The sequence below is a fragment of the Schistocerca cancellata genome, chromosome 4, assembly GCF_023864275.1.
Source record: "Schistocerca cancellata isolate TAMUIC-IGC-003103 chromosome 4, iqSchCanc2.1, whole genome shotgun sequence".
In the NCBI taxonomy this organism is placed as follows: Eukaryota; Metazoa; Arthropoda; class Insecta; order Orthoptera; family Acrididae; genus Schistocerca; species Schistocerca cancellata.
The window spans coordinates 848,000,337-848,026,869 of NC_064629.1; the positions used below are offsets into that span (position 1 = coordinate 848,000,337).

The window sequence follows — 26,533 nt, forward strand, 5'->3', positions numbered from 1 at the left end:
AGAGTGGTTGCAGGAAGCATGTCCTGCAAAACACCTCTATTTGGATTTAAATAGTTTTCCGTGTGGCTAGCAGTGTCGTTACCATTGTGGACGGACATAGGGTTCAAGCATCGTCCCCGACCATGACAGCGCTTGTCCGAGGCTTCATTAGTTCTGTCCTGAACCAACTAATCACACTAAAAGGGAAGTTAGCCCTATTAGTGGTTTGTTCTTTTCGTCGCCTTTTGCGACTGGCAGAACATACCGAAGGCCTATTCTTTTCCCGAGCCTCCACGGGGTTTATTATCATTATTATTATCATTATTATTATTATTATTATTATTCTTTCAAGAAATCTAAGCTTTCTGCTGGTCTGTTCCACCAAACAAACATTAAAACACAACTTCATTCAGCGCAGGTTTCAATTGATAATCAATTTTCTCAATCCTGTTGTCTTCCTTGCTATTCAGAAGCCCTACCGATTTTTTCTGGTGTCAAACTTGTTCATCAATGTATAACAGTTAATGTCATCTTCAGTGTTTTGTTTCATATCTTATCTCTATTTGTGTGAACAGTTTTTTTTTTTTTTTATCTTGGCTGTCCTATATGGCTCTCATTCTTCTTGGTCCTTACTCATATTCAGACTCCGCAAACAAATGTTTTCCTTCACATTAAAAAAAATTGGTTCAGCTTTTATTTTTTTCCCTTCAAGTTATGGCAAACAGTTCCACAGATAGTTTGGACTATTTGGTTCTAACCTTTAATCCATGAACAGCTGTAACAGACACTACACCCCAAATAACGAAAACAACAAATACACGTATGTATTTTTCATATAACATTACTTTTCCTTAATTTTTTCATATTCAAAAATTAAAGTTTTTGTAAATATCGTAAGCTTGGGCCTGGGATTTACAATGCACTGGTGTGCAAAATTAAGGAGGAATAGAGCTTTCACATGATGTGTCACTGTCAGGTAACATAGCTTGATGGAACTTGGGCCATACATAGACAGAACTGTTGGAGTATAGTACAGAAGGTAACTGAAACAAATATTCAGTGAGATGAACAATAATTACACTTCTATTCACACACAATAATTACACAAAAGTCACTGTGATTTATGGTGGTCTCCTGCACACGAAATGCACACAATGAGAAAATGGTCTTTAACAGGGTGTGTGATCACCACAGATGACATTGCATTCTCTGCAACATGCTCCCATGCTGGCCACAAGGCATGGTTTAAAACTGTTGGATGGTCATTGGTGATGTAGGCATGCTGCAATATGTCTCACTAACGCATCCCACACATTAGCGGTGGGGTTTCAGTCGAGGGAACACACGGGCTGGTTCACTTGTCGAAGATCCCCTCATTCCGAGAGCTGTTCCACCTGCACTGTTTGATGTGCCCACACACTGTAATCCAAAAAATGAAGTCAGGGCTGATTGCACCCCAGGGAAGGTGCACAAGAGGAAGGAATCCAGTGCCACAATAACACTGAGCAGTGAGCATGCCATGTTCAAAGATTTGGAGGTCCATATCCCGATGCAACATTATGCTTCCCCACACCGTAACATCTGCACTGCCAAAACGATCATGCTCTACAATGTTTCTGGGTCCATTACATGTTTTCAACTCTTACCATATGAGGGTACATCCAGCAATGTTTGTAGTGCTTACACCATCACGTGTGATGGGACTGCAGGGCTCTATCGCGTATGTCAACAGCCGTTCGCAAGCAGCCAATTGGCGAGTAAGATTACAGACACAGAACGTGCAATGTATTTGAAAAAGAGCACCCATATTCCTTAAGTTCACAAGGTGTTCTGAATAATAGTCAGTTTAATTCTGTGGTGTATGAAATAAAACTCAAGTTACAAGGAAAATACTGAGGTATTTACATAATCTCTTAATTCTGGCAGGTCGGCTTACATTATACATCTATCAGCACATCTTAACTCCAATATATAGTAAAAATAATAGTCAAGCCATGGCTGGGGCACTTTGTGTTACACTTCTGACATTTCTGCTCCCTTGTGTTATATTCGTCCATCATATATCAATGCAGTCCATGCTATAATCTTCTAACACAAAAGCTGCAAAATTGTGCAGATAGTATTCTATCTTATAACAAAAAATCTTAACAGTATTTAAATTAAATTCATAGCCAAATGTTTCATTAGGCCTATATGGACAGAGATTTTAATTGTATGAAATACTAAGCAGAAGGTGAAGAGAGAATCATTCACCTTGCGATGCCTCTCCTCTGCTTCTTTCAAAATACGACCAAGTTTTATCTGAGCTCGACGATGTTGTAAAATCAGGTTGTCCAATGTTGCCATTTGCTGGTTTGCAATGGCCCGAATTTCTGCCTCATCAACTCTAGGTTCTGCTGCTGCAAAGCTATCTCGCTGTAGAGCTGCTATTGGATCATTAGCAGGCATCACTCTGTATCGCCCCTGATTTAACAGCTGCTTCAATTTCTCAGACTGAAACAAAATTACAAACATGCATAAAAAAAACTATCACCCCATCTTCAAGAAACTACTATATTCAGCTGACTTACTGTAAGTAAAGACATGTGCAAATTCCTGAATAGCAACTAATAGCTTTAAATGGAGTTAATGAATCTGAGCACATGAGAGTAATCTTATCCAAAACGTGCACAGTGCAGTTCCAATGTGTTAATATTAACTCTTTGTCATTGTTTAAGTATGCTGCTGACTAAAAAGTAAAAATTTTTAGAAGTTTTCTATTTATTTGTTTTATTTAACAATAAGTGATATAGAAACTGGATAACAACACTGACCAGTATTCACAGTAAATAGATACCACCCTTGTAAGTAAAGAATCAGTTGCTTTAAACTACTAAACTGTACCTCCCATTTACCATATATCCCTGTCAATGCATATTATTGGCTGATCAATGAGGCACATGTAATGAAGATACGACTGGATCTGAAGTATGACTTTGAGCCGAGCCCCCCCCCCCCCCCCCCCCCCAGCCATTAACACAAGCACCCCCATTGTTTTTTTTTTTAACAAACTGTGCTACTACCAAATGAAATTCAGGGGGAGAAATTAAGAAATACAACTAAACAAACAGAACAGCATTTGCAATATTTAGTTTGCAAACTACTGATGGTGTTAATATTGATTACAAAATAGTGTGGTACCAGTAACCAAATTACAAAATTTACTATGAAGACTAAAAATATGTAGACAAGCAATACCCACAGTCTGAGAGGCAAAACGAAGAAGAAGAAGAAGAAGAAGAAGAAGAAGAATAAGGAGGAGGAAGAGGAGGAGGAGGAAGAAGAAAGATTACACACTTGCTAAGTCCTACAGAGCATCAATCCAATGTAAAATTATTTAAACATTGTGATCGTCAACTTTTGTAAAGCCAGGGCAAATGAAAAGTTATTCCAGTAACTACAATCAATAAGTACAGGGTTTCAGTCCGTGTCATTTTAAAAGCATTTGTGTGTAAAAATAAATTTAACAAACTCTTACAAAATTTCATAGTATTAATGAAACCCCAATAGTAAGGAATTAAAGAAGTCCTAAGTAATGCCCCACTGCTTATAACAGCCACTACAAAGGTATTTTGGTTTTGTAATTTTATTTTTATTAATATGTACAGATATTTCAAACACACTGAGTACTTAACTGGATTGAACTTGCTGTTATAACAATGAGAGTCTCAAAGATCTGATCGAAAAACTTGAGAGTAAATAGAAAATACAGCTGTAAATAAGGACACATCTTTAAACTTCCAGAAGTCTTGAAAACAAAAGTATAGCCTGAGTTTTGAAATTCGGCTTAATACTGCCTGAAGAAAAGTCCAGCATGCAGCAGAAACCATTAACCACAAATCAAATTAATATTATTACTTTGTAACCACAGTCATACATGACTTATCACATATTCTGATTTATGGCACTAAAGAGACTTTTGCACCAACTCATTCCTCTTGTTACGAAAGTGTCAAAGTCATTAGACATTTTGAGTTTTGGAAAAGAAATCTGTAAAGAACAGGAAAAACTTTTATCAACTACTACAATTATAATGTCACACGAGGGATTTATATCTGCTACAGTTAAATTTAAGAACTTCACAACAGGAACAGAGGAAAGCATGAGATGATCCATTTACGGTGAGGTCATTACAGATAGAGCATAAGCTCTAACTGGGGAATGACTAGGATGGAAGTTACCTGTATACTTCTCAAAATAATCATTACAGCATTTGCCTTAAGCTATCTTAGCAACCACCAGAAAACCTAAATCTGGATGGCAATTAGAACTGTTGTCCTCCTGCATGAGAATCCAGTCCAGTGTCTTACGACTGCTCCACCTTGCTTTGTATTTCATTTTAAGAAGCTAAAACACAAATTACTCCTCCAGTGCATCAGAACACAAGAATGCATTTGGAGAAATTGGTGGCACCGAAAAAATTGAAATCTTAAAAGGACTGAAAATTACTCAGATCATGTGGAAACCATAAATTCACATAAAATGTAGAATGTCAAAACAGATCAATATGAAATGGCAACTGCCTGTTGTACACATGTATAGTTTCGAAATAAAGAAATTTGTTTTTCGAAGCCCAAGAAGCTCAGTAAAATGCTTATTATACTGAAAATTATGAATCATACCTTTACAATGCACACATTTTATCAGAAATAATCATTCCCAAACAAAATTTGGTAATCTTTACTTCACAAGAAGATGATGATGTTAATGGGTGTTGAATTGTATGGGAGAGTAAACAAACAGGACACTGGTTCATTATTTTTAAAAGTGTAGCTACAACAAGAATCCAACTTATACACATTACAAACCCATTGTTAACCTGTGAACTACACTCATCTACACCTACATGCATATTTCACAAGCCACCATATGGTGTATAGCAGAGGGTACCATGTACCACTACTATTCCACTTTCCTAATACAATCAAAAATGGAGCGAGGAAAAAACAACTATCTACATGCCTCTGTAAAAGCCCTAATTTCTCTTATCTTGTCTTCACAGGCCTTACACGAAAAGTATGTAGACTCATTCTGCAGTCAGCTGCAATTACTTGTCCTCAAAATTTTCTTAATAGTGTTTCACAGAAAGAATGTTCTCTCCACTCCAGGGATTCCCATTTGAATTCACGAAGTATCTCCAAAACACTCGTGTGTAGAGCTAGTCTACTGGTAACACAGTAACACACCTAGTAGCATGCTTCAGATTTGTTTCACCATCTTCCTTGAATCTGACCTGGTGGGGATCCCAAACACTCACGCAATACTCAGAAATGGGTCATAAAATTTGCTTCCTCTCTTTGTAACTAAGCATAGTATGATGAATATACCGACCAATTATTTCATATCTACACAGTTATGCTAGAGACTGCGCAAACATTAGCTACAACTTAAAAATTAAGTCACATACACAATGGCACAAATTGTTCATATTTCTTAACTTTTAAACAAAGAATGGTACATACAGTGTCTGTAATCCTGTTGACTGTATGGATTATGGTTTACAAGAAAGCAGAAAAAAAGCAATAAATTTTTACCGGCCAAAATCTTTTGGTATGCACATTGACAGTGAATGTTTAGGTCAACAGACCGAACATGAAACCTTACTATTTATCATTTAAAGTTATATAACAAAATTAATAGTTATGTTGTGCATTGATCAAATACCCAAAACTTCTTAAACACTTCAAAACAGCAAATAACTGCAATGTATGGTTTAGAGAGAAGTGACACGTAACATTTTGCAGTGGATACTCATTGAAAACCATTTTATATGTTAATAAGCTACCAACATATGAAGTGTCCAGTAATGTCAAATCAATACATGTCAGCATACAGCATGTTTTATCAGACATGGACTTCACTTGAATAGTAAAGGAAAATGCATGTTTGGAAAGTTGATAAGTGAAGCAACTGAAAGTAAGCTCCTACAAACAGTCAGGGAACTGGAGTGGTACGAACAATGTGTAAAACCCATTACTGAATCATCAGCAGCAGCCATTTCAACAGAAAACAACAGCAGTGGACCAGCCAGAACTGCAGATACAGTCACATCAACAGCCACTTGTTCATCTGCACCAAAAGCACGTATGTGAGTAACTGTAGTGAAGATTTTTTTATGGACTATCATACCCCAGTGCAACCAAAACTGTAAATACCGAAGCATTACACTCTCTACCTATCATTGCTGACAACAGAGCTTTAATTATGCATCTAAATGTGCAATCAAACAATATAGATGTATTTCTAAACTCAAACCCATGCCATGATTTTTTGTGTAAACAAACACATGCTGAGACTGCTCTGTATATTGCAGAAGGATTTCAATTAACTAGTGTGTACTGTAGATGCAAAAGTAGACATGGAGGAGTTGCTATTTTTGTTAACAAAAACTTTAACACTGACTTTGTAACACAAAAAGTTGATCAATTTTTGCACGGAATAACTTTTTGAAACTGTTGCATTATTATTTTATAAACCAAAGTTAGTGCTTCTCTCTATTTATCACATCCCGACCTCCAATAAGAATCTGCTTATTGATCAAATTGAGACTATAATGCTAGTAAAAGACAGGCACCACAAGATAACATTCATTGGTGATGTAAATATTGACATCACACATAAAACACCAACTGTCACCCATTTTCAAAACCTGCTAAGATACAACAACTTTTACTGCGTGAATGACAAGCCAACCTGATTAGATGCATATCTCGATAACAATCTCCAATTTGATGAAAGTTGAATATCAGTATGGAGTATATTATTATCTGACCACCACTGTCTATGGCTGATGGTCAACTGTGAAAACTATCCTCCTAAACAATCCACTCACATTAAGAAGATGAAATTGTTATAAAGCTGTTCCATAGATACAGCAAAAATTATCATGTGGGATTGAGTATATACTTGTGACAAGAACACCACTTTTAATTTATTTATTTATTAATATACAAACAAGCTTAGTTCAAAGCTTTTGCCCACAAGTAATTACAAATGTGAAAACAAATGGTGCATAAAACAAAAAAGGCAGAACAACTGGTTTACAACTGAATTACGTAACTTGAGAAACGCTGTCACTGTCCTACATAAAATGGTTAAAACTGGTAACCTAGAATTGAAGGAGAGGTACAAAGAAATACAGACAGCAAAGCAGAGAGCCAATGGTGCTTTCATTGAAAATTCCAGAAACGAAGTAAAACTGCCTGGAACATAATAAAATAGCATGGAAACACAAAAACAGACAACAAACTCCTATGTTGCCAGAATTATTAAATAAATTCTCTGTTAGCAGCACTAAATGCTAAGCTCCTGCTACCTCTACACCAGATGATGGACCTTCTGGAAGTAATCTAAATAGCATACCTGACCTAAATAACTTTTCTTTTAAATGGAAACTCGATACCTGCCAAAAAGTATTCAAAGTTATCACAAACCTACAGTGAACATCTCTACAGCTTCTCACACACCATCTTTAAACAAACAATTAATATTATTGCTGCCCCTCTTACCTTTCTGGTCAATAATACTTTTCAGACATGGAAATTTTCCGAGATCCTGAAGGTTACTACTGTTATCCCAATTTATAAGAAATGGGACAGAAACAGGACTGAAAGTTAAGTTATCATCCAATACTGCTCATACCAATAATATCCAAAGTAATTGAATGTCGTATTAAATTGCAACTTCACAGTTATTTTGAGGCTCACAATCTTGTCTTCCTCTTTACTCTTTGGTTTTAGGCCTGGTTCATGAACAGTAAATGCAGTAGAAACACTTGTCACTGATATTCTTGATGATTTTGAGGAAACTTGCTCAACTTGTGCCTTACTACAAGATCTAAGTAAAGCATTTGATACTGTGCTGCATGGAATATTTATAAATTAGCTTGAGTGCTATGGTATCAAGAATAATGAACTGGCTTAATTAAATCATACTTGAATAGCAGAACTAATGTGGTTATGGTAAATAACTGTCAATCAAATGCCCAACCATTTGTTAGAGGTTAACCACAATGTTTAGTAATTTGACCCTTCCCTTTCCTGGTGAACATGAATGACCTGCCTACTTTCTTGCCTCATAAGGCTGTAACATATGGTGATGACACTACTGTAATTACTGTGGATAACAACTTGGAGGAGGTGAGGGGGAGGGGAAAAAAAGCAATGCTTGAGAAGTTTGCCGTATGGCTCCACGATAACAAGCTTCTCCTAAACAATAGGAAGACAAACTATGTATTTCTTCCTGCACAAGCTAAATGAAAAAGTAAATGATTCCAACTCTGTTAGACTTCCCAGAATCCACCTGGATCCCAAACTGACTTTGAACAGCCACACAGAAGAGTTACATAACAATCTATCCAGAGTAGTCTTTCTGTTAAGCAAATTAAAAATGTTTGTTAGTAAACAACAACTATGCCTTTTTTTAGTTAAATCTACAATATGCAATAAAATTGTGGGGTAATTCTCCTGGCGCTCAGTATTCATGCAGCAGAAGTAAGCTAGAAGAGCAATTACAGGAATCACAAGCTGAGAATCACGTCAAGAGCACTTTCAAGAGCTAAACATCTTGACTGTACCTTCCCTTTTATACTGAAACAGATCTTATTTCCACAAAAATATATAAATACATTACCTTGTGGACCAGCCATTCATTCGCATGAAACTATAAATAGAAATGACCTAAACATAGAATTTACAAGACTGCACGATTAGATGATTAGTGCTTTTATAGTGTTAAGGAATTTGAGTGTACATTGTAAATATCCTCATCCCCATGTACTGTTCAAACTTGCCACTTCCTGAAAAAAATTAAGCTATCTGAAGGAAACAAAAAATTCAATATTGTGTGTTCCTCAAACTATTAGAGTGAATGCAAAAATTTAGATATGTACGAGTGTGTATAGCATTACCAGTTCCAAGTCCACCACATCAATATGACACTTATAAAGCAAATTTCAAGCAATAACATGGTAAACTACTAGATATGATGTAGAACTTGAAATGTAAAATTGTCTATTTTAACATATATACGTTAACAACAAATTTTGTAAAAACCACATCCCATATTAATGTTACAGAGATGTCAAAACAGTATGTTTTGCAATACATAGTATTAAACTGCATGCAATATTTCACATAGCTATGACACTGTATATTAGTACCTTCAAGGTAGCGATGACAATATCTCGTGCTTGAAGTTCGCCTTCTAAATAACTAAGAAGTTTGAGGAGATCAGTCTTGCTGAGTTCCATCTTTGGATTTCTCTGAAACAAAAAAAAAGGGGTTGCCCATGTTTATAATCAACAATGCACAACAACAAAAAAGTAACAGATATATAAAAATCCAGGAGTTCCCCCAAACAACTCTTTCTTTACAAGAGAGCTGTGATAAATTCTCAGGCTATATCTTTAAAAAAAAAATTATGAAAAATATACTCACGCATGGTTCTACAATTCAACTAAACTGATTTAAGGCACAAATTGTGAATCAAAATAACTATCATGAAAAAAGTACTCACTTTCAATATATGCCCATTTCAGTACGTGAACTTTGCACAAATTCTATTCCAGTGAGTAGATTCCACACCTGAATTGCGATTCCGAAAAAGTTTGCAAAATACACATTTGCAATTGCTATAGTCTTTTCACTGACATCAAAACTTTTCCAACCACAAATTTCTTTAGAACTGGGAATAGATGAGATAAGAGGTGGCAAAATCCACCACTTATTGTTTTACCCTTTGCAAAGTAATCAATAAGACCTTTTGTATCCCACGAAACTCTTGACATCTGTTCCAGTACATGAAAGAGATTTCTCCATCAGTTTCCATCCAACGTCCTATATCTGACAGAGTCATGAATCCACATTTTCTCCATAGTAACACATTTGAGCATAAAATCAGTTGTGTTCTTTCTTAAAATGTCCAAGCATTCCTCCTCAAGTTTGTTTTCAGTCAGCATTCAACAAATACAGCACTCATTTTACACAAAGCTATCTCATCATTAATTATTTCATAAAATGTGCAGCACTCTGGCATCTGAAATGCCTATGGCATGGGCTGTTTCATGTCTCTTCCCTGCTGATCAACCAATCTTGCACATCCCCAATTTTTTCATCTGTGGTTGCAATTTTGAGACACTTTCACATGGATTATCTTCAATAAAAGTACAACCACATTGAATTCAGCAGCTCATTTCTTAACTGTTGGAAACAAAGGAGCCATTTCGAAACTGTTAAAAAAAAAGGGGGGGATGGGATACATTCTGAAAAACTGCTTTGTGCTGAACTTAATTTACCCATCATGGTAACACGACGGCTACTTTGTCCATTTAATAGAAACAGACACAATGTAATTACTTTTAAAAGCTGCAAAAACAAATCTAAAATACAGTTTAAGTTAAATGTTAACTTCTTATTGTGCATCATGAAGCAACATACCTAAAACAAAATTCCATTGATTTAAATGGTTGACCTGGACCCTAATATTTAACTTGCTGTTGTGAGCCCTTTGCTCACGATATAACAACAACAAACACAGAACTGCCTGAAAGACATTAGAAAGTGCTAGAAGCTGATAATGTGACAAACTGAATTAATTACTCTTAGCATTCCACCCCTCAAAACCCATTTCCACACAACATCACAAGGAGATGAACACTGCTGATAGCTGGCACAGCAATAATGTAAACCTATTTTGAAAACGTTATGGTTCATGAACAGTTTGCTATACACATGAAATTAAATTGTTTCACTTATGCCTCTCTTATTAACTGAATTACACACTAAGCAAAAACTAAACTGATCTGAAATGTTACTTTAGATAATACAAACCTAAAGGCAGTGAACAATTAACCTCAAAATTTTAATCCTCCTTCAGACTACATGAAATATTTCACTGCACTGCATAATTTTCTCATCAAAGTCAAACCATACATATTCTGTAGTCAAGCCAATCGTCCATATTGTGTTTATAGAATAGCCACACAACTTTCTCTCATAAAAGTATGCATTATAAACAAACTGGACAGTGAAATACAGTGTATGATACAAAAAATGATAAGATGTAAACACATTCATAAAAGTAATGAATTTATAAATGAGCACTGTGATACAAATAAATAATTGACATTTAGAGTACTACAATCACATCCCCTATATACATCATGGTATGGAATCAAAGTACGCGTGGCACATATTTGTATATTACTTGCCAAACTGCCCCAATACAAGCCTGTCCAGGTGCTGTAAAGCACTGGTATCCAATTGCTGTATAGCATTCACAGGATAATTCATTAAGTGGCAACCCTCATACACAGGGTGTCCATAAAGTCCCTTTACAACTTCAAAATTTTATTACAACAGCAGTTGTTGAAATATTTTAACAAAATTTCTTTTACTGTAATGACTGTTTACTAAAGTTTTTATATATACTAAAATTTCGTGTTTTAGATACTCTGTTAATGGAAGGAACTCAACCTCTATAAAATGGCAACTCCTCAAGAGAAGGCACAATGTGTGTCCTGGTTTATTGAGACAAAATCACATGTTCAGACTCAACGAAACTTCAGAACGAAGTATGAAAGAGATCCATCTACTACATCTACATCTATACTCCGCAAGCCACCTTACGGTGTGTGGCGGAGGGTACTTATTGTACCACTATCTGATCCCCCCTTCCCTGTTCCATTCACGAATTGTGCGTGGGAAGAACGACTGCTTGTAAGTCTCCGTATTTGCTCTAATTTCTCAGATCTTTTCGTTGTGATCATTACGCGAGATATATGTGGGCGGTAGTAATATGTTGCCCATCTCTTCCCGGAATGTGCTCTCTCGTAATTTCGATAATAAACCTCTCCGTATTGCGTAACGCCTTTCTTGAAGTGTCCGCCACTGGAGCTTGTTCAGCATCTCCGTAACGCTCTCGCGCTGACTAAATGTCCCCATGACGAATCGCGCTGCTTTTCGCTGGATCATGTCTATCTCTTCTATCAATCCAACCTGGTAAGGGTCCCATACTGATGAGCAATACTCAAGAATCGGACGAACAAGCGTTTTGTAAGCTACTTCTTTTGTCGATGAGTCAGATTTTCTTAGAATTCTTCCTATGAATCTCAACCTGGCGCCTGCTTTTCCCACTATTTGTTTTATGTGATCATTCCACTTCAGATCGCTCCGGATAGTAACTCCTAAGTATTTTACGGTCGTTACCGCTTCCAATGATTTACCACCTATGGCAAATCGTACTGGAATGGATTTCTGCCCCTATGTATGCGCATTATATTACATTTATCTACGTTTAGGGAAAGCTGCCAGCTGTCGCACCATGCATTAATCCTCTGCAGGTCTTCCTGGAGTACGTACGAGTCTCCTGATGTTGCTACTTTCTTGTAGACAACCGTGTCATCTGCAAATAGCCTCACGGAGCTACCGATGTTGTCAACTAAGTCATTTATGTATATTGTAAACAATAAAGGTCCTATCACGCTTCCTTGCGGTACTCCCGAAATTACCTCTACATCTGCAGATTTTGAACCGTTAAGAATGACATGTTGTGTTCTTTCTTCTAGGAAATCCTGAATCCAATCACAAACCTGGTCCGATATTCCGTAAGCTCGTATTTTTTTCACTAAACGTAAGTGCGGAACCGTATCAAATGCCTTCCTGAAGTCCAGGAATACGGCATCAATCTGCTCGCCAGTGTCTACGGCACTGTGAATTTCTTGGGCAAATAGGGCGAGCTGAGTTTCACATGATCTCTGTTTGCGGAATCCATGTTGGTTATGATGAAGGAGATTTGTATTATCTGAGAACGTCATAATACGAGAACACAAAACATGTTCCATTATTCTACAACAGATTGACGTAAGCGAAATAGGCCTATAATTATTCGCATCTGATTTATGACCCTTCTTGAAAATGGGAACGACCTGCGCTTTCTTCCAGTCGCTAGGTACTTTACGTTCTTCCAGCGATCTACGATAAATTGCTGATAGAAAGGGGGCAAGTTCTTTAGCATAATCACTGTAGAATCTTAAGGGTATCTCGTCTGGTCCGGATGCTTTTCCACTACTAAGAGATAGCAGTTGTTTTTCAATTCCGATATCGTTTATTTCAATATTTTCCATTTTGGCGTCCGTGCGACGGCTGAAGTCAGGGACCGTGTTACGATTTTCCGCAGTGAAACAGTTTCGGAGCACTGAATTCAGTATTTCTGCCTTTCTTCGGTCGTCCTCTGTTCGGTGCCATCGTGGTCAACGAGTGACTGAATAGGGGATTTAGATCCGCTTACCGATTTTACATATGACCAAAACTTTTTAGGGTTCTTGTTTAGATTGTTTGCCAATGTTTTATGTTCGAATTCGTTGAATGCTTCTCTCATTGCTCTCTTTACGCTCTTTTTCGCTTCGTTCAGCTTTTCCTTATCAGCTATGATTCGACTACTCTTAAACCTATGATGAAGCTTTCTTTGTTTCCGTAGTACCTTTCGTACATGATTGTTATACCACGGTGGATCTTTCCCCTCGCTTTGGACCTTAGTCGGTACGAACTTATCTAAGGCGTACTGGACGATGTTTCTGAATTTTTTCCATTTTTGTTCCACATCCTCTTCCTCAGAAATGAACGTTTGATGGTGGTCACTCAGATATTCTGCGATTTGTGCCCTATCACTCTTGTTAAGCAAATATATTTTCCTTCCTTTCTTGGCATTTCTTATTACACTTGTAGTCATTGATGCAACCACTTACTTATGATCACTGATACCCTCTTCTACATTCACGGAGTCGAAAAGTTCTGGTCTATTTGTTGCTATGAGGTCTAAAACGTTAGCTTCACGAGTTGGTTCTCTAACTATCTGCTCGAAGTAATTCTCGGACAAGGCAGTCAGGATAATGTCACAAGAGTCTCTGTCCCTGGCTCCAGTTCTGATTGTGTGACTATCCCATTCTATACCTGGTAGATTGAAGTCTCCCCCTATTACAATAGTATGATCACGAAACTTCTTCACGACGTTCTGCAGGTTCTCTCTGAGGCGCTCAACTACTACGGTTGCTGATGCAGGTGGTCTATAGAAGCATCCGACTATCATATCTGACCCACCTTTGATACTTAGCTTAACCCAGATTACTTCACATTCGCATTCGCTAATAACTTCACTGGATATTATTGAATTCTTTACTGCTATAAATACTCCTCCACCATTGGCGTTTATCCTATCCTTGCGGTATATATTCCATTCTGTGTCTAGGATTTCGTTACTGTTCACTTCCGGTTTTAACCAACTTTCCGTTCCTAATACTATATGCGCACTATTTCCTTCAATAAGAGATACTAATTCAGGAACCTTGCCCAGTTTACCAATATTACGTTAACTTTTCCTGTTTTTGGTCTCTGAGGACGGACGTTCTTTATCAACGATGATAATGTCCTCTCTGGTAAGCCGTCAGGTATTTTATCGTTTCGCCCAAGGAGGGGTCCCTCTAACCTAAAAAAACCCCCGTGTGCACGCCACACGTACTCTGCTACCCTAGTAGCTGCTTCCGGTGTGTAGTGCACGCCTGACCTGTCTAGGGGGGCCCTACAGTTCTCCACCCAATAACGGAGGTCGATGAATTTGCAACCATTATAGTCGCAGAGTCGTCTGAGCCTCTGGTTTAGACCCTCCACACGGCTCCAAACCAGAGGACCGCGATCGACTCTGGGCACTATGCTGCAGATATTAAGCTCAGCTTGCACTCCGCGTGCGATGCTGGTTGTCTTCACCAAATCAGCCAGCCGCCGGAAGGAACCAAGGATGGCCTCAGAACCCAAGCGGCAGGCGTCATTCGTTCCGACATGTGCTACTATCTGCAGCCGGTCACACCCAGTGCGTTCAATAGCTGCCGGAAGGGCCTCCTCCACATTACGGACGAGAGCCCCCAGCAAGCACACCGAGTGCACACTGGCATTCTTCCCCGACCTACCCGCTATTTTCCTGAAGGGCTCCATAACCCGCCTAACGTTGGAGCTCCCTATAACTAATAGGCCCGCCCTCTGTGACTGTCGGGACCTTGCCGGAGAATCGGCCACTGGCCCAACAGGCGAGGCATCCTGTGGTGGCTCGGAAACGAAGTCATCACCACTAGGAAGCACCCCGTACCTGTTGGAAAGGGGTAAGGCAGCTGCCACGCGGCCAGATCCCACCTTCGCCTTTCGGCCAGGCACGCGCGAGCCCACCACTGTCCGCCATTCACCCTGGAGTGATGGCTGACCGGTAAGATGCTCACTGCCGGAAGACGCAGCGACATCAGGGGTTCCATGTGATTCCAAGGCCACCGAAGTAGGCATAGGTCTCACCACAGTTGCCCCAACGCCACTACGAGCCGACGCCTGCGCGTCGAGCTCGATGAGCCTAACAGACAAAGCCTCCACCTGCCCCCGAAGAGTGGCCAATTCTCCTTGCGTCCGCTCACAACAACCACAGTCCCTACACATGACTATGTTTACCCTACCCTATACGGTGACAAATTCCCAAGATAATCTTCTGATGAGCTACTCTGATAATCAAGAAACACTCACTGAAATACGAGACGCGAAAACTACGCTAGGTTTTCCCAGAAAAACTATTTAAAAGCTAAGCGCAGCAAATAAGTACAAAAACGCTTTATACAAACAGTACTCGCTGCTGCTGGTGCTCTCGCTCTGGCTGTCACAAGACAACTGCTGATTCAAGTGACTAGTGGCTAACGGCCGCGAAACAAACAAAGACGGTTTTAGGGCGCTTTCTGTTCTAAACGATCAAGAAAACACTAAGAAATCTAACACGAAAACTACGTAAAGTTTTATCAAGAACTGTTAGTTACTATGCAGAGCAGATAAACACAAATAGAATCCCTTCCTTAGTGGAAGGTCGTAAACAAAATGCAAAATAAACGCTTTATACAAACAGTACTCGCTGCTGCTGGTGCTCTCGCTCTGGCTGTCACAAGACCATCATCCACCATTGAACCCTTCAATCCGCACATGACAAAAAATTTATGGAGATAGTGACAGTGTTGGATAAAGGGAGGAGCGGGTGACCAAGAACATCTGAGGAAAACATAGATTGTGTTTTAAACGTCTTCACTCGTTCACCTATGAAATCAATCCCCACTGCTGCCATACAGTTGCAACTACCACGTTCAACTGTGCATAAGGTCCTCCACAAGAACTTACAGTTGTACGCTTACAAAGTGCAACTATTACAGATACTTGAGACAAATGAGGAGGATAAAGCATTCCTCAAGAGTTTGTTTCAGTGAAAAGGCAACTTTTCATGTTTCTGTGACATTAAACAGACACAATGTGCGAGTCGGGGGGATCTGACCAGGGAGCTTCACCAGGATAGTCCAAAAGTGAATGTGTGGTGTGGAATCGTATGCAACTGAATAATTGGTCCATTTTTCTTCAATGGGTCAACAATTACTGTAGATGTTTACCTTAACCTTCTGACCGAATATGTAGCACCACTGGAAAATTCCAGCAAGATGGTGCACCACCACATTGGGGACTGCATGTTCATCGGTTCCTCAATGAAACACTTCGAGGCAGATGGATTGCGAGGGATGGGCCAATTCCTTGTTCGTCAGATATCACACCCTTTGACTTTTTTTTTTTTTACGGGAGGGGTATGTACAAGATATCATGTATCAAATACAGATACGGGACATTGCTGACTTGAAGCAAAGGATTCATAATGCCATTGCCACCATTAATGACGCTATGCTACAGTGAACATGGCAAAAAATTGAGTACCGTTTTGATGTGCTTCATGCAACTAAAGGCATCCATATAGAGGTCTATTAAACACTGTCAAAAATTTTTTTTATAAACACTGATTACAATAAAAGAAATGATGTTAAAATATTTCAACAACTGCCATTGTAATAAAATTTTGAAATTGTAAAAGGACTTTATGGACACCCTGTATATTTAATAGATGTCTTTTGAACAGGAAGTACATACAGAATGAGACCTCTGCTGACATGGGAAAAATCATTGAACATTTTGGGCAGCCTGTCACTTTCTCTTACTACATTACTTCCCAGAAGACCAGTGAAATAAATAATTCTGGCACTATATTGCAGCTAGACAATGACCAGTAATAGTTATCTGCCACAAACACCATGCCTTTTACACAGTAGGGCCTACATCAGATAACCAATTCTCCCATAGCCTGTTCATTTATCAGACATGCTACAGACTGAACCATGTATGAGATAATGCCACATAACTGGTTCAGCAGAATTTTACAGCCACCAGTGTCAAGTGCCTCTGACTAAGAGAAGCTGCTTGGAATCTAGATCTGAACAACATATTCAAGTACCTCTTTGATTTAGTATCACAACACATAGATCCTATCGCTGCAATTTCACAAAACAGTGACTTGGTTTCACAAATATAAGTGTGGCAATATCAAATATTACTGCTGGCCAAACACAGTGTAATGTAATACTTTATGCAAAATGTGTGGCATTTCACTAGTCATGTAATGTTGTTATCCAAAGTGTCTTGAACTGAGATCTATATGAGATTCATAAGATATTACCACATATTGCTGTTGTTAACAAGATAAACATAACCATGTCTTCCAAATTGCTTTAAGCACCTACGCTGATGAGCCAAAAAATTATGACCATGTGTGTAATAGCATGTTGCTCCACTTTTCAAACACAGTACAACAGAGATTCTGCTTGGCATGGATTCTACCAAGTGCTCGACAGGATTCCAGAAGTATGTGGCACCAGACGTCTATGCACAAGTCAAAAAATTCCTACAAATTACAGGATGGTGGTTTATAAGCACACAGCTGGCACCTGACGTGTGTTCCTGTGGGTACAGATCAGGCCCACCTGCTGGCCAAAACATCAATTTGAGTTCACTATAATGCCCCTCAAATGACTGTAGCACAATTCTGACCATGCAACATGGAAATTTATCCTGCTGGAAGATTTCATTGCCATAGGAGGAGACTTCAAGTACGAAGCAAAGCAGATAGTCTGCAATAATGTTCACATAGTTCAACACTGTCATGCTGTCTTTGATTACCATCACAGATCCCACGGACACCCAACTCACTTCACTCCATAGCATAATTCTGCCCTAAACGACCTGCATCTGTGGTGTGGCGCAGGTTTCATGCAGCCATTCACCTGGATAATGCCGTGTAAGGACCCAACCATTGACCTGGTGTAAAAAGAAGTGTGATTCATTCAACAGGCGATACGTTTTTATTGATCCACGGTAAAACCTCAGCGATGCTATGCCCACTGCAATCATAACTGATGATGTCATTGGATCTATACAGTAACACGTAGGGGCTGTGTGATGTGGCGCTCGGTGTTTAACAATGACATTTGAACAGTGTGCTCTGAAACACTTGTGTCTGCACCATCATTGTACTCTGTCATCAGATCTGCCACAGATTGCTGCCTCTCCTGGATTACACAATGGGTGAACCTTTGACCTCTACATTTTGTGAAGACACATGTCGTTCAATACCAGATGGCCTACTTGTTGTTTCACCATACTTCAATCACTTTCCATAGGTGCTCATGACAGCAGTATGCCAAGCTTCACCATTTTAGAGATTCTCGTTTCCAGCTGTAGGGCAATAACAATGTGCCCTTTGTCAAAACCGCTTACAGCGACAGGTTTCTGTATTTGCTGCTCATATCTTCACTATCATTAGTACCAATTTGTCTCTCTTCTGTTTACATCCTTTCCTTACTGTAGCATGTGCTCGCAACATCGCCAGGAGGCATTCAAACTCGCGGTGGGCAGTGGTCACAATGTTTTGGCTCACTGGTGTATTAAATTAAAACATAAGTACAGAGTCAATGAACATTTAAATTTGTCATGCAAGTAAGCTATAATTGTTCCTCCATGGAGTCATAGGTGCCATTTGTAATGAAACAGCCATTGCACAGACACAGATATTCCACAATTCGATAGACCAACATGGAAACTAATGATGTTATGGCTTTTATTGGACTACAATAGTGTCTGAAAATGTACATTCCCAACATAATCAATCTGTCTTTTAGTTTCGGACAAAGCCATAAGGCAAAGAGTAAATGTGTGTTCAATCTGGAACATTTGAGAGACAGACAACATTACAGAAGTCTGTGTCATTACATTTTCCAATGTAGCATTAAGTGCTCTTGTGATCTCTGAAGCAAAATCATAACAAGTATCAGCTGTGAATCTTCCCTATACTTCTATAATCACCAACAGCTTGTATATCTCATGAGTATTTTTTCATTTTAAGTATATTTGAGAACTGACAAAAATGACACTGGCCCGTGGTTTACAGCCATTTGTAGCAGGTGATACACTTCTGTTTTTTGGCAAAATTATTGCAAATAATTTGCGGGATGTGTTCTATTCCCTCCTTGGACATAAACGAAAAACTTTATGGATTTACTAACAAGTGTACTTAACTATATGACAAATATGCTCCCCTAAACACTGGAAAAGTAAGGACACTTGCACCTTGGCTAACTGAAGAACTAAAATGGCTCAAACATCTCAGAGATGCTGCACATTGGGCATACAAACTATGCCCTATGCTTGAAAATCATACTGCTTACAAGCAGAAGCAGAACAGAGTCAGTCAAGCCACGAGAAATGCTACACTCAGGCATGCCTATACATTAAGCAACAACAGAAATAGACCACGTGTCCTATGGAAAAACCTGCATGGTCTTGGTAAAGGTAAAAGCTGCTGCTGATCCCACTGTCCCAGCTGAAGAACTGAACCAGTACTTCATGTCACCTACAACCACAGTTGAACGACAAACAGAACAGAGACTCACTGATTACTTTATGAAGGTAAATGACTGTGGCCACAAAAAATTCCACCTAAAGCATGTTACTTGCAATACCATCAAAAAAGCCATCATACCTATCAGATAAGCATCTACTTGACATGATGGCACCACAATCCAAATAATGAACATTATTACAACCCGCTACTTGCCCACTGTAACAGGCATCTTCAACCACTACTTATCCACAAGTATTTTCCCTGAGATCTGGAAACTGGGCCTAGTTAAGTCACCGCCTAAAAAAGACATTCCACAACACCCTCTCATTAACGACCTATTTGCATTCTTCCTGTGCTGTCAAGGCCTTAGAATATTTAGTCCACAAGTCCATGACCAGCTAATAAACTATGTAACTACAAACAGTCTACTAGAAGAATACTAATCAGGTTTCTGCAAACATTGCAGCACATTATCTGCCGTAATAAAGGTATGAGATGACCTCAAGCTTACCATGAATGCACAAGAGGCAACTATCACATGCTTCTTAGACTTACTTGCTAAACTTAACAGTCTAAATTTCTTGGCAAGTGCAGTGCACTGATTTTGTTCATACCTAATGTCTCACCACACTGTGTCATGTCCAGCACCATGAAGTCACAATGGAGGCAGATAGTATCACATGTTCCCCAGGGTTCAGTATTAGGTTCTATAATATTCCAACCTGGAGTTTCCATTCTTTGATTTTTTTCTTTTCATTGTCTGTCAATGATGTGTCATCAGTTTGGCCGTACTGCAAATACTATATACACACAGACGACTTCCAATTGCGTCTAAGTGCAATACTAACAAAGATGAAGACTTATCGAGAACCTCAATACCAACCTGCGCGCTTTATCAAAATGGGCAGAGTGTAGACTGCTAAAGCTCAGCCCCTCCAAAATCCATGTGGTACTGGTCGGTCTTTCTATGCTCATTAGTATGAAATATTGGGAATCCTTACCATCTTTAATCATAAACGGGGCAAGTATCAACTTCTCTCCCTCAGCAAATAGTCTGGGAGTAGCACTAGATGAAAATCTAAATTGGACTGAGCACATAACTGCAATGTGCAACAAGGCATCAGTATCTCTCCATGTCCAACAAAAATATAAAAATGTTCTTCCCTCTTCACCTGCAAAAGGAACTTTAACAAGCATTTATACTTCCAATCACTGATTACAGCGATTTTATCCTGCAAGGTCTTCCTCATGAGAGCTCATGGTCGATGGAACTAGTTATGAATGCCTGTGTTCATTACATCTGTGATGTTTAACTCTTTAGTCATATTTCACTGTCATATGCACAGCTATCCTGGTTGCATGCAGACAAGTGCACAGATTGCCATACCCTCTGTCTTTTCTACAGTCTTATCAATGTACACTGTCCCTCATATCTCTCCTTGACCTTAACGCTCTCCTTTGAACAACATGGCAGAAACATCTGTTCCCATCAGAGCAAAATCATTTCTGTTCCTCTGAATCATTAGCCACTTTCTTGAAGTCCATCTCAGTAGCAGAAAAATGGTTCAAATGGCTCTGAGCACTATGGGACTCAACATCTTAGGTCATAAGTCCCCTACAACTTAGAACTACTTAAACCTAACTAACCTAAGGACATCACACACACCCATGCCCGAGGCAGGATTCGAACCTGCGACCGTAGCAGTCCCACGGTTCCGGACTGCAGCGCCAGAACCGCTAGACCACCGCGGCCAGCTCAGTAGCAGAAACCCAACTCTGGAATAACCTCCCTCATCGTACTAAAGAACTGAACAATATCTCCAGTTTAAAAAGATAGTTAATGGCATATCTACTGAAACAACAATAATGACTACCATGGGCTCTGTATGCACTTGTCACCCCCAATTCCCAGTATTTTTTGCTGGTGCAATCTCCTTAAATTTCCTTTCCCCAGGACTCACTATATCAGAAAATCTCCATTTTGCAAACATTCTTTTTAGACCTGCCACTGTCATGTCATCATTGATATTTTTTCCATTATATTATTATTATTATTATTATTATTCTTTCTTTTCTCAGATGTTATATCTGGTCAAAAATAAAAGTGACGCGGACCTTGATCAAGTGTGACTTTCTTTTAACTGTACGGTATATGATACATTGCATTTAGGAACTTTCGGGTTATTGAACATGTATCAATAATTACAGATTTCTGTAGTTGTATATATACGTTTGGATGTAGCTGTATTGCGTTGATGTACTGGTTGATATTGTGCGGTATGACTCCTGTAGTTGATAGTATAATCAGTATAATGTCAACTTTATCCTGATGCCACATGTCCTTGACTTCCTCAGCCAGTTGGATGTATTTTTCAATATTTGCTCCTGTTTTATTCTGTATATTTGTTGTATTGGGAATGGATATTTCGATTAGTTGTGTTAATTTCTTCTTTTTATTGGTGAGTATGATGTCAGGTTTATTATGTGGTGGTGTTTTATCTGTTATAATGGTTCTGTTCCAGTATAATTTGTATTCATCATTCTCCAGTACATTTTGTGGTGCATACTTGTATGTGGGAACGTGTTGTTTTATTAGTTTATGTTTTATGGCAAGTTGTTGATGTATTATTTTTGCTACATTGTCATGTCTTCTGGGGTATTCTGTATTTGCTAGTATTGTACATCCGCTTGTGATGTGATCTACTGTTTCTATTTGTTGTTTGAAAGTCTGCATTTATCTGTTGTGGTATTGGGATCTTTAATAATATGCTTGCTGTAATATCTGGTGTTTATTGTTTGATCCTGTATTGCAATCATGAATCCTTCCATCTCACTGTATATATTGCCTTTTCTTAGCCATGTGTTGGATGCGTCTTGATCTATGTGTGGCTGTGTTAGATGATATGGGTGCTTGCCATGTAGTGTTTTCTTTTTCCAATTTACTTTCTTTGTATCTGTTGATGTTATGTGATCTAAAGGGTTGCAGAAGTGGTTATGAAATTGCAATGGTGTAGCTGATGTATTTATGTGAGTGATTGCTTTGTGTATTTTGCTAGTTTCTGCTCGTTCTAGAAAGAATTTTCTTAAATTGTCTACCTGTCCATAATGTAGGTTTTTTATATCTATAAATCCCCTTCCACCTTTCTTTCTGCTTAATGTGAATCTTTCTGTTGCTGAATGTATGTGATGTATTCTATATTTGTGGCATTGTGATCGTTTAAGTGTATTGAGTGCTTCTAGGTCTGTGTCACTCCATTTCACTACTCCAAATGAGTAGGTCAATACTGGTATAGCATAAGTATTTATAGCTTTTGTCTTGTTTCTTGCTGTCAATTCTGTTTTCAGTATTTTTGTTAGTCTTTGTCTATATTTTTCTTTTAGTTCTTCTTTAATATTTGTATTATCTATTCCTATTTTTTGTCTGTATCCTAGATATTTATAGGTATCTGTTTTTTCCATCGCTTCTATGCAGTCGCTGTGGTTATCCAATATGTAATCTTCTTGTTTAGTGTGTTTTCCCTTGACTATGCTATTTTTCTTACATTTGTCTGTTCCAAAAGCCATATTTATATCATTGCTGAATACTTCTGTTATCTTTAGTAATTGGTTGAGTTGTTGATTTGTTGCTGCCAGTAGTTTTAGATCATCCATGTATAGCAAATGTGTGATTTTGTGTGGGTATGTTCCAGTAATATTGTATCCATAATTTGTATTATTTAGCATGTTGGATAGTGGGTTCAGAGCAAGACAGAACCAGAAAGGACTTAATGAGTCTCCTTGGTATATTCCACGCTTAATCTGTATTGGCTGTGATGTGATGTTATCTGAATTTGTTTGGATATTAAGTGTGGTTTTCCAGTTTTTCATTACTATGTTTAGAAACTGTATCAATTTAGGATCTACTTTGTATATTTCCAATATCTGTAGTAACCATGAGTGGGGTACACTATCAAAGGCTTTTTGGTAATCAATGTATGCGTAGTGTAGGGACCTTTGTTTAGTTTTCGCTTGATATGTCACCTCTGTATCTATTATCAGTTGCTCTTTGCATCCTCGTGCTCCTTTGCAGCAGCCTTTTTGTTCTTCATTTATAATTTTGTTCTGTGTTGTATGTGTCATTAATTTCTGTGTGATGACTGAAGTTAATATTTTGTATATTGTTGGTAGGCATGTTATGGGGCGATATTTAGCTGGGTTTGCTGTGTCTGCTTGATCTTTAGGTTTCAGATAAGTTATTCCTTGTGTAAGCGTATCAGGGACTGTGTATGGGTCTGCAATGTAACTGTTAAATAATTTAGTTAGATGTGAATGCGTTGAGGTGAACTTCTTTAGCCAGTAATTTGCTATTTTATCATTTCCAGGGGCTTTCCAATTGTGTGTAGAATTAATTGCTCGGGTGACTTCATGTTGCAAAATTATCACTTCAGGCATTTGTGGTATCATCTTGTATGTGTCTGTTTCTGCTTGTATCCACCGTGCATGCCTGTTATGTTGTACCGGGTTTGACCATATGTTGCTCCAGAAGTGTTCCATGTCTGTTATGTTTGGTGTAGTGAGTGCTCCTATATAAACCAGTAGTTGTAACTCTTCCATAGTTGTGTTTTCATTTATTTTGTTGTGTATGATTGTGTTGATAGTCTTTATTGTTGTTTCGACTTGTGGGTTATTTGGCGGTCTATGCAAGAATGGTCTAATGTCTGTATTTGTGTCTTTGTATTCTATATATGTCAGCTGAAATTTATCTTCTATATCTAACATGTGTGTCACTTCGTGTTCTATTTGTGCTTGTTCTGGTGGCTGTCTTAAGATTTCATTTTCCTCTGATTGTTTAATTGATACGTGTTGGTCTTTGTTTGTTTGCTCTGGGATGTTTGAGTCCATTACTGTATTTTCTTCTTCTACTGATTGCACATTATTTTGTTCCAGTATTTGTTGTACTTGTTGTTTGATGTTTTCTAATTCTGACTGGGGTATCCTGTTATTTTTTATTATCACACGGATCTGATCAGCTAGTCGTTGTTCTGTTAAAAATTTTAATTCCGAGTATCTGGTAATAAATGTTGTGTATACTTGTGATCTGTATCCAGTTGTGTTGGTTCCTAGGTTTGTTGCTTGGTAATAACAGAACATGAGGTGTCGATTAACTTCATCTGACCATCTCATCCTCTGTCTTTGTTTTCCTTCTAGGGTGGTTGCAGGAAGCATATCCTGCAAAACACCTCTATTTGGATTTAAATCATTTTCCAGTTGGCTAGCAGTGTCGTTACCATTGTGGGCGGGCATAGGGTTCAAGTGTCGTCCCCGACCATGACGGCACTTGTCTGAGGCTTCTTTAGTTCTGTCCTGAACCAACTAATCACACTAAAAGGGGGGTTAGCCCTATTAGTGGTTTGTTCTTTTCGTCGCCTTTTACGACTGGCAGAACATACCGGAGGCCTATTCTTTTATTATTATTATTATTATTATTATTATTATTATTTTATTATTATTTTATTACTATCAGTGATAGCAGCAGCAGCAGCAGCAGCAGCAGCAGTAGTAGTAATAGAACTAATGCCAGTATTAATATTATTAGTTCATAGTCAGTATTATTTACTCACACTGTCTCTATAGACAGAGAAATCATTTTAATACTGTTTGTCACATTAAAATATTTGTTTCTTTGGTAACTATGGTTTAAAAATGATACTGTATGTGTAAAACCCTGGCCCAATGTCGAGAAGACCGGATGGCCCTTACCAGATCAGGTTAAATAAATAAGAGCCAGAAACTGTTCCACCACAATGTACTTGTGTGAATTTTATTAATACATAGGGCATTCAAAAAGTTTTGCACGGTAGTCTCTAATTTTTTATTTTTTGCAGGAGGAGAATGATTTTTTTGGTGAACATACTTGGAGGAGGAGGAGGAGGAGGAGGAGGAGGAGATTAGTGTTTAACGTCCCGTCGACAACGAGGTCATTAGAGACGGAGCGGAAGCTCGGGTGAAGGAAGGATGGGGAAGGAAATCGGCCGTGCCCTTTCAAAGGAACCATCCCGGCATTTGCCTGAAGCGATTTAGGGAAATCACGGAAAACCTAAATCAGGATGGCCGGAGACGGGATTGAACCGTCGTCCTCCCGAATGCGAGTCCAGTGTGCTAACCACTGCGCCACCTCGCTCGGTGAACATACTTGGAACATTTAGCTATAAGTTGGTATATAAAAGAATTTTCTTTTTATTTACAGGTGAGCCATAATAGATCGTGAAGTAGATGGCAGGTTACAACAATGGTCGGTGCTGGACTTCCTCTTCAAGACCAGCGATGACTCTGCCCCATCGATTCACAGGAAGTTGCTCCCTATTTATGGGGAGGACACAGTGGATCGCAGCAGTATCCAGCGGTGGTTGCCGAGGTTTAAAGTAGGTGATTTCTCTCTACTGGACAATCCACGATGTGGTACAGTAACTAGGGTACAGAAAAATCTGTGCACGTTGGGTGCCTAGATTATTGACAAGAGAAATGAAAACGATGAGGAAGAATGTGTGCGATGGTTTGAAGAAGACCTTTACTGAAGAGTAGAAACAGTGTTTTCACGGTGTCATTACCCAGGATGAAACATGGTTGTTTTTGTCCAAATCTGAGAGCAAAACCCAATCCATGGAGTGGCATCATCCGGGTTCCCCTCGGAAGAAGAAACCAAGAGTCTCACGAACAGCAGGCCGAAAGGTGATGGCGTCCTTCTTCTGGAATC

The 26,533-nt window shown here is 38.7% G+C and overlaps 1 protein-coding gene across 15 annotated transcripts in view; it reads right to left on the reverse strand.

The window, feature by feature from the left end:
- Window positions 1-26,533, reverse strand: part of LOC126184959 (CTTNBP2 N-terminal-like protein) — a 230,048-nt gene that overhangs the window by 154,995 nt on the left and 48,520 nt on the right. For all 15 annotated transcript variants that reach the window (XM_049927640.1, XM_049927646.1, XM_049927647.1 and 12 more), the window contains 2 exons: window positions 9,179-9,280; window positions 2,233-2,472 (listed from right to left, as the gene is read on the reverse strand). In XM_049927640.1, coding sequence (XP_049783597.1) covers window positions 2,233-2,472; window positions 9,179-9,280 — 342 coding nt within the window. The remainder of the gene's footprint in view (window positions 1-2,232; window positions 2,473-9,178; window positions 9,281-26,533) is intronic.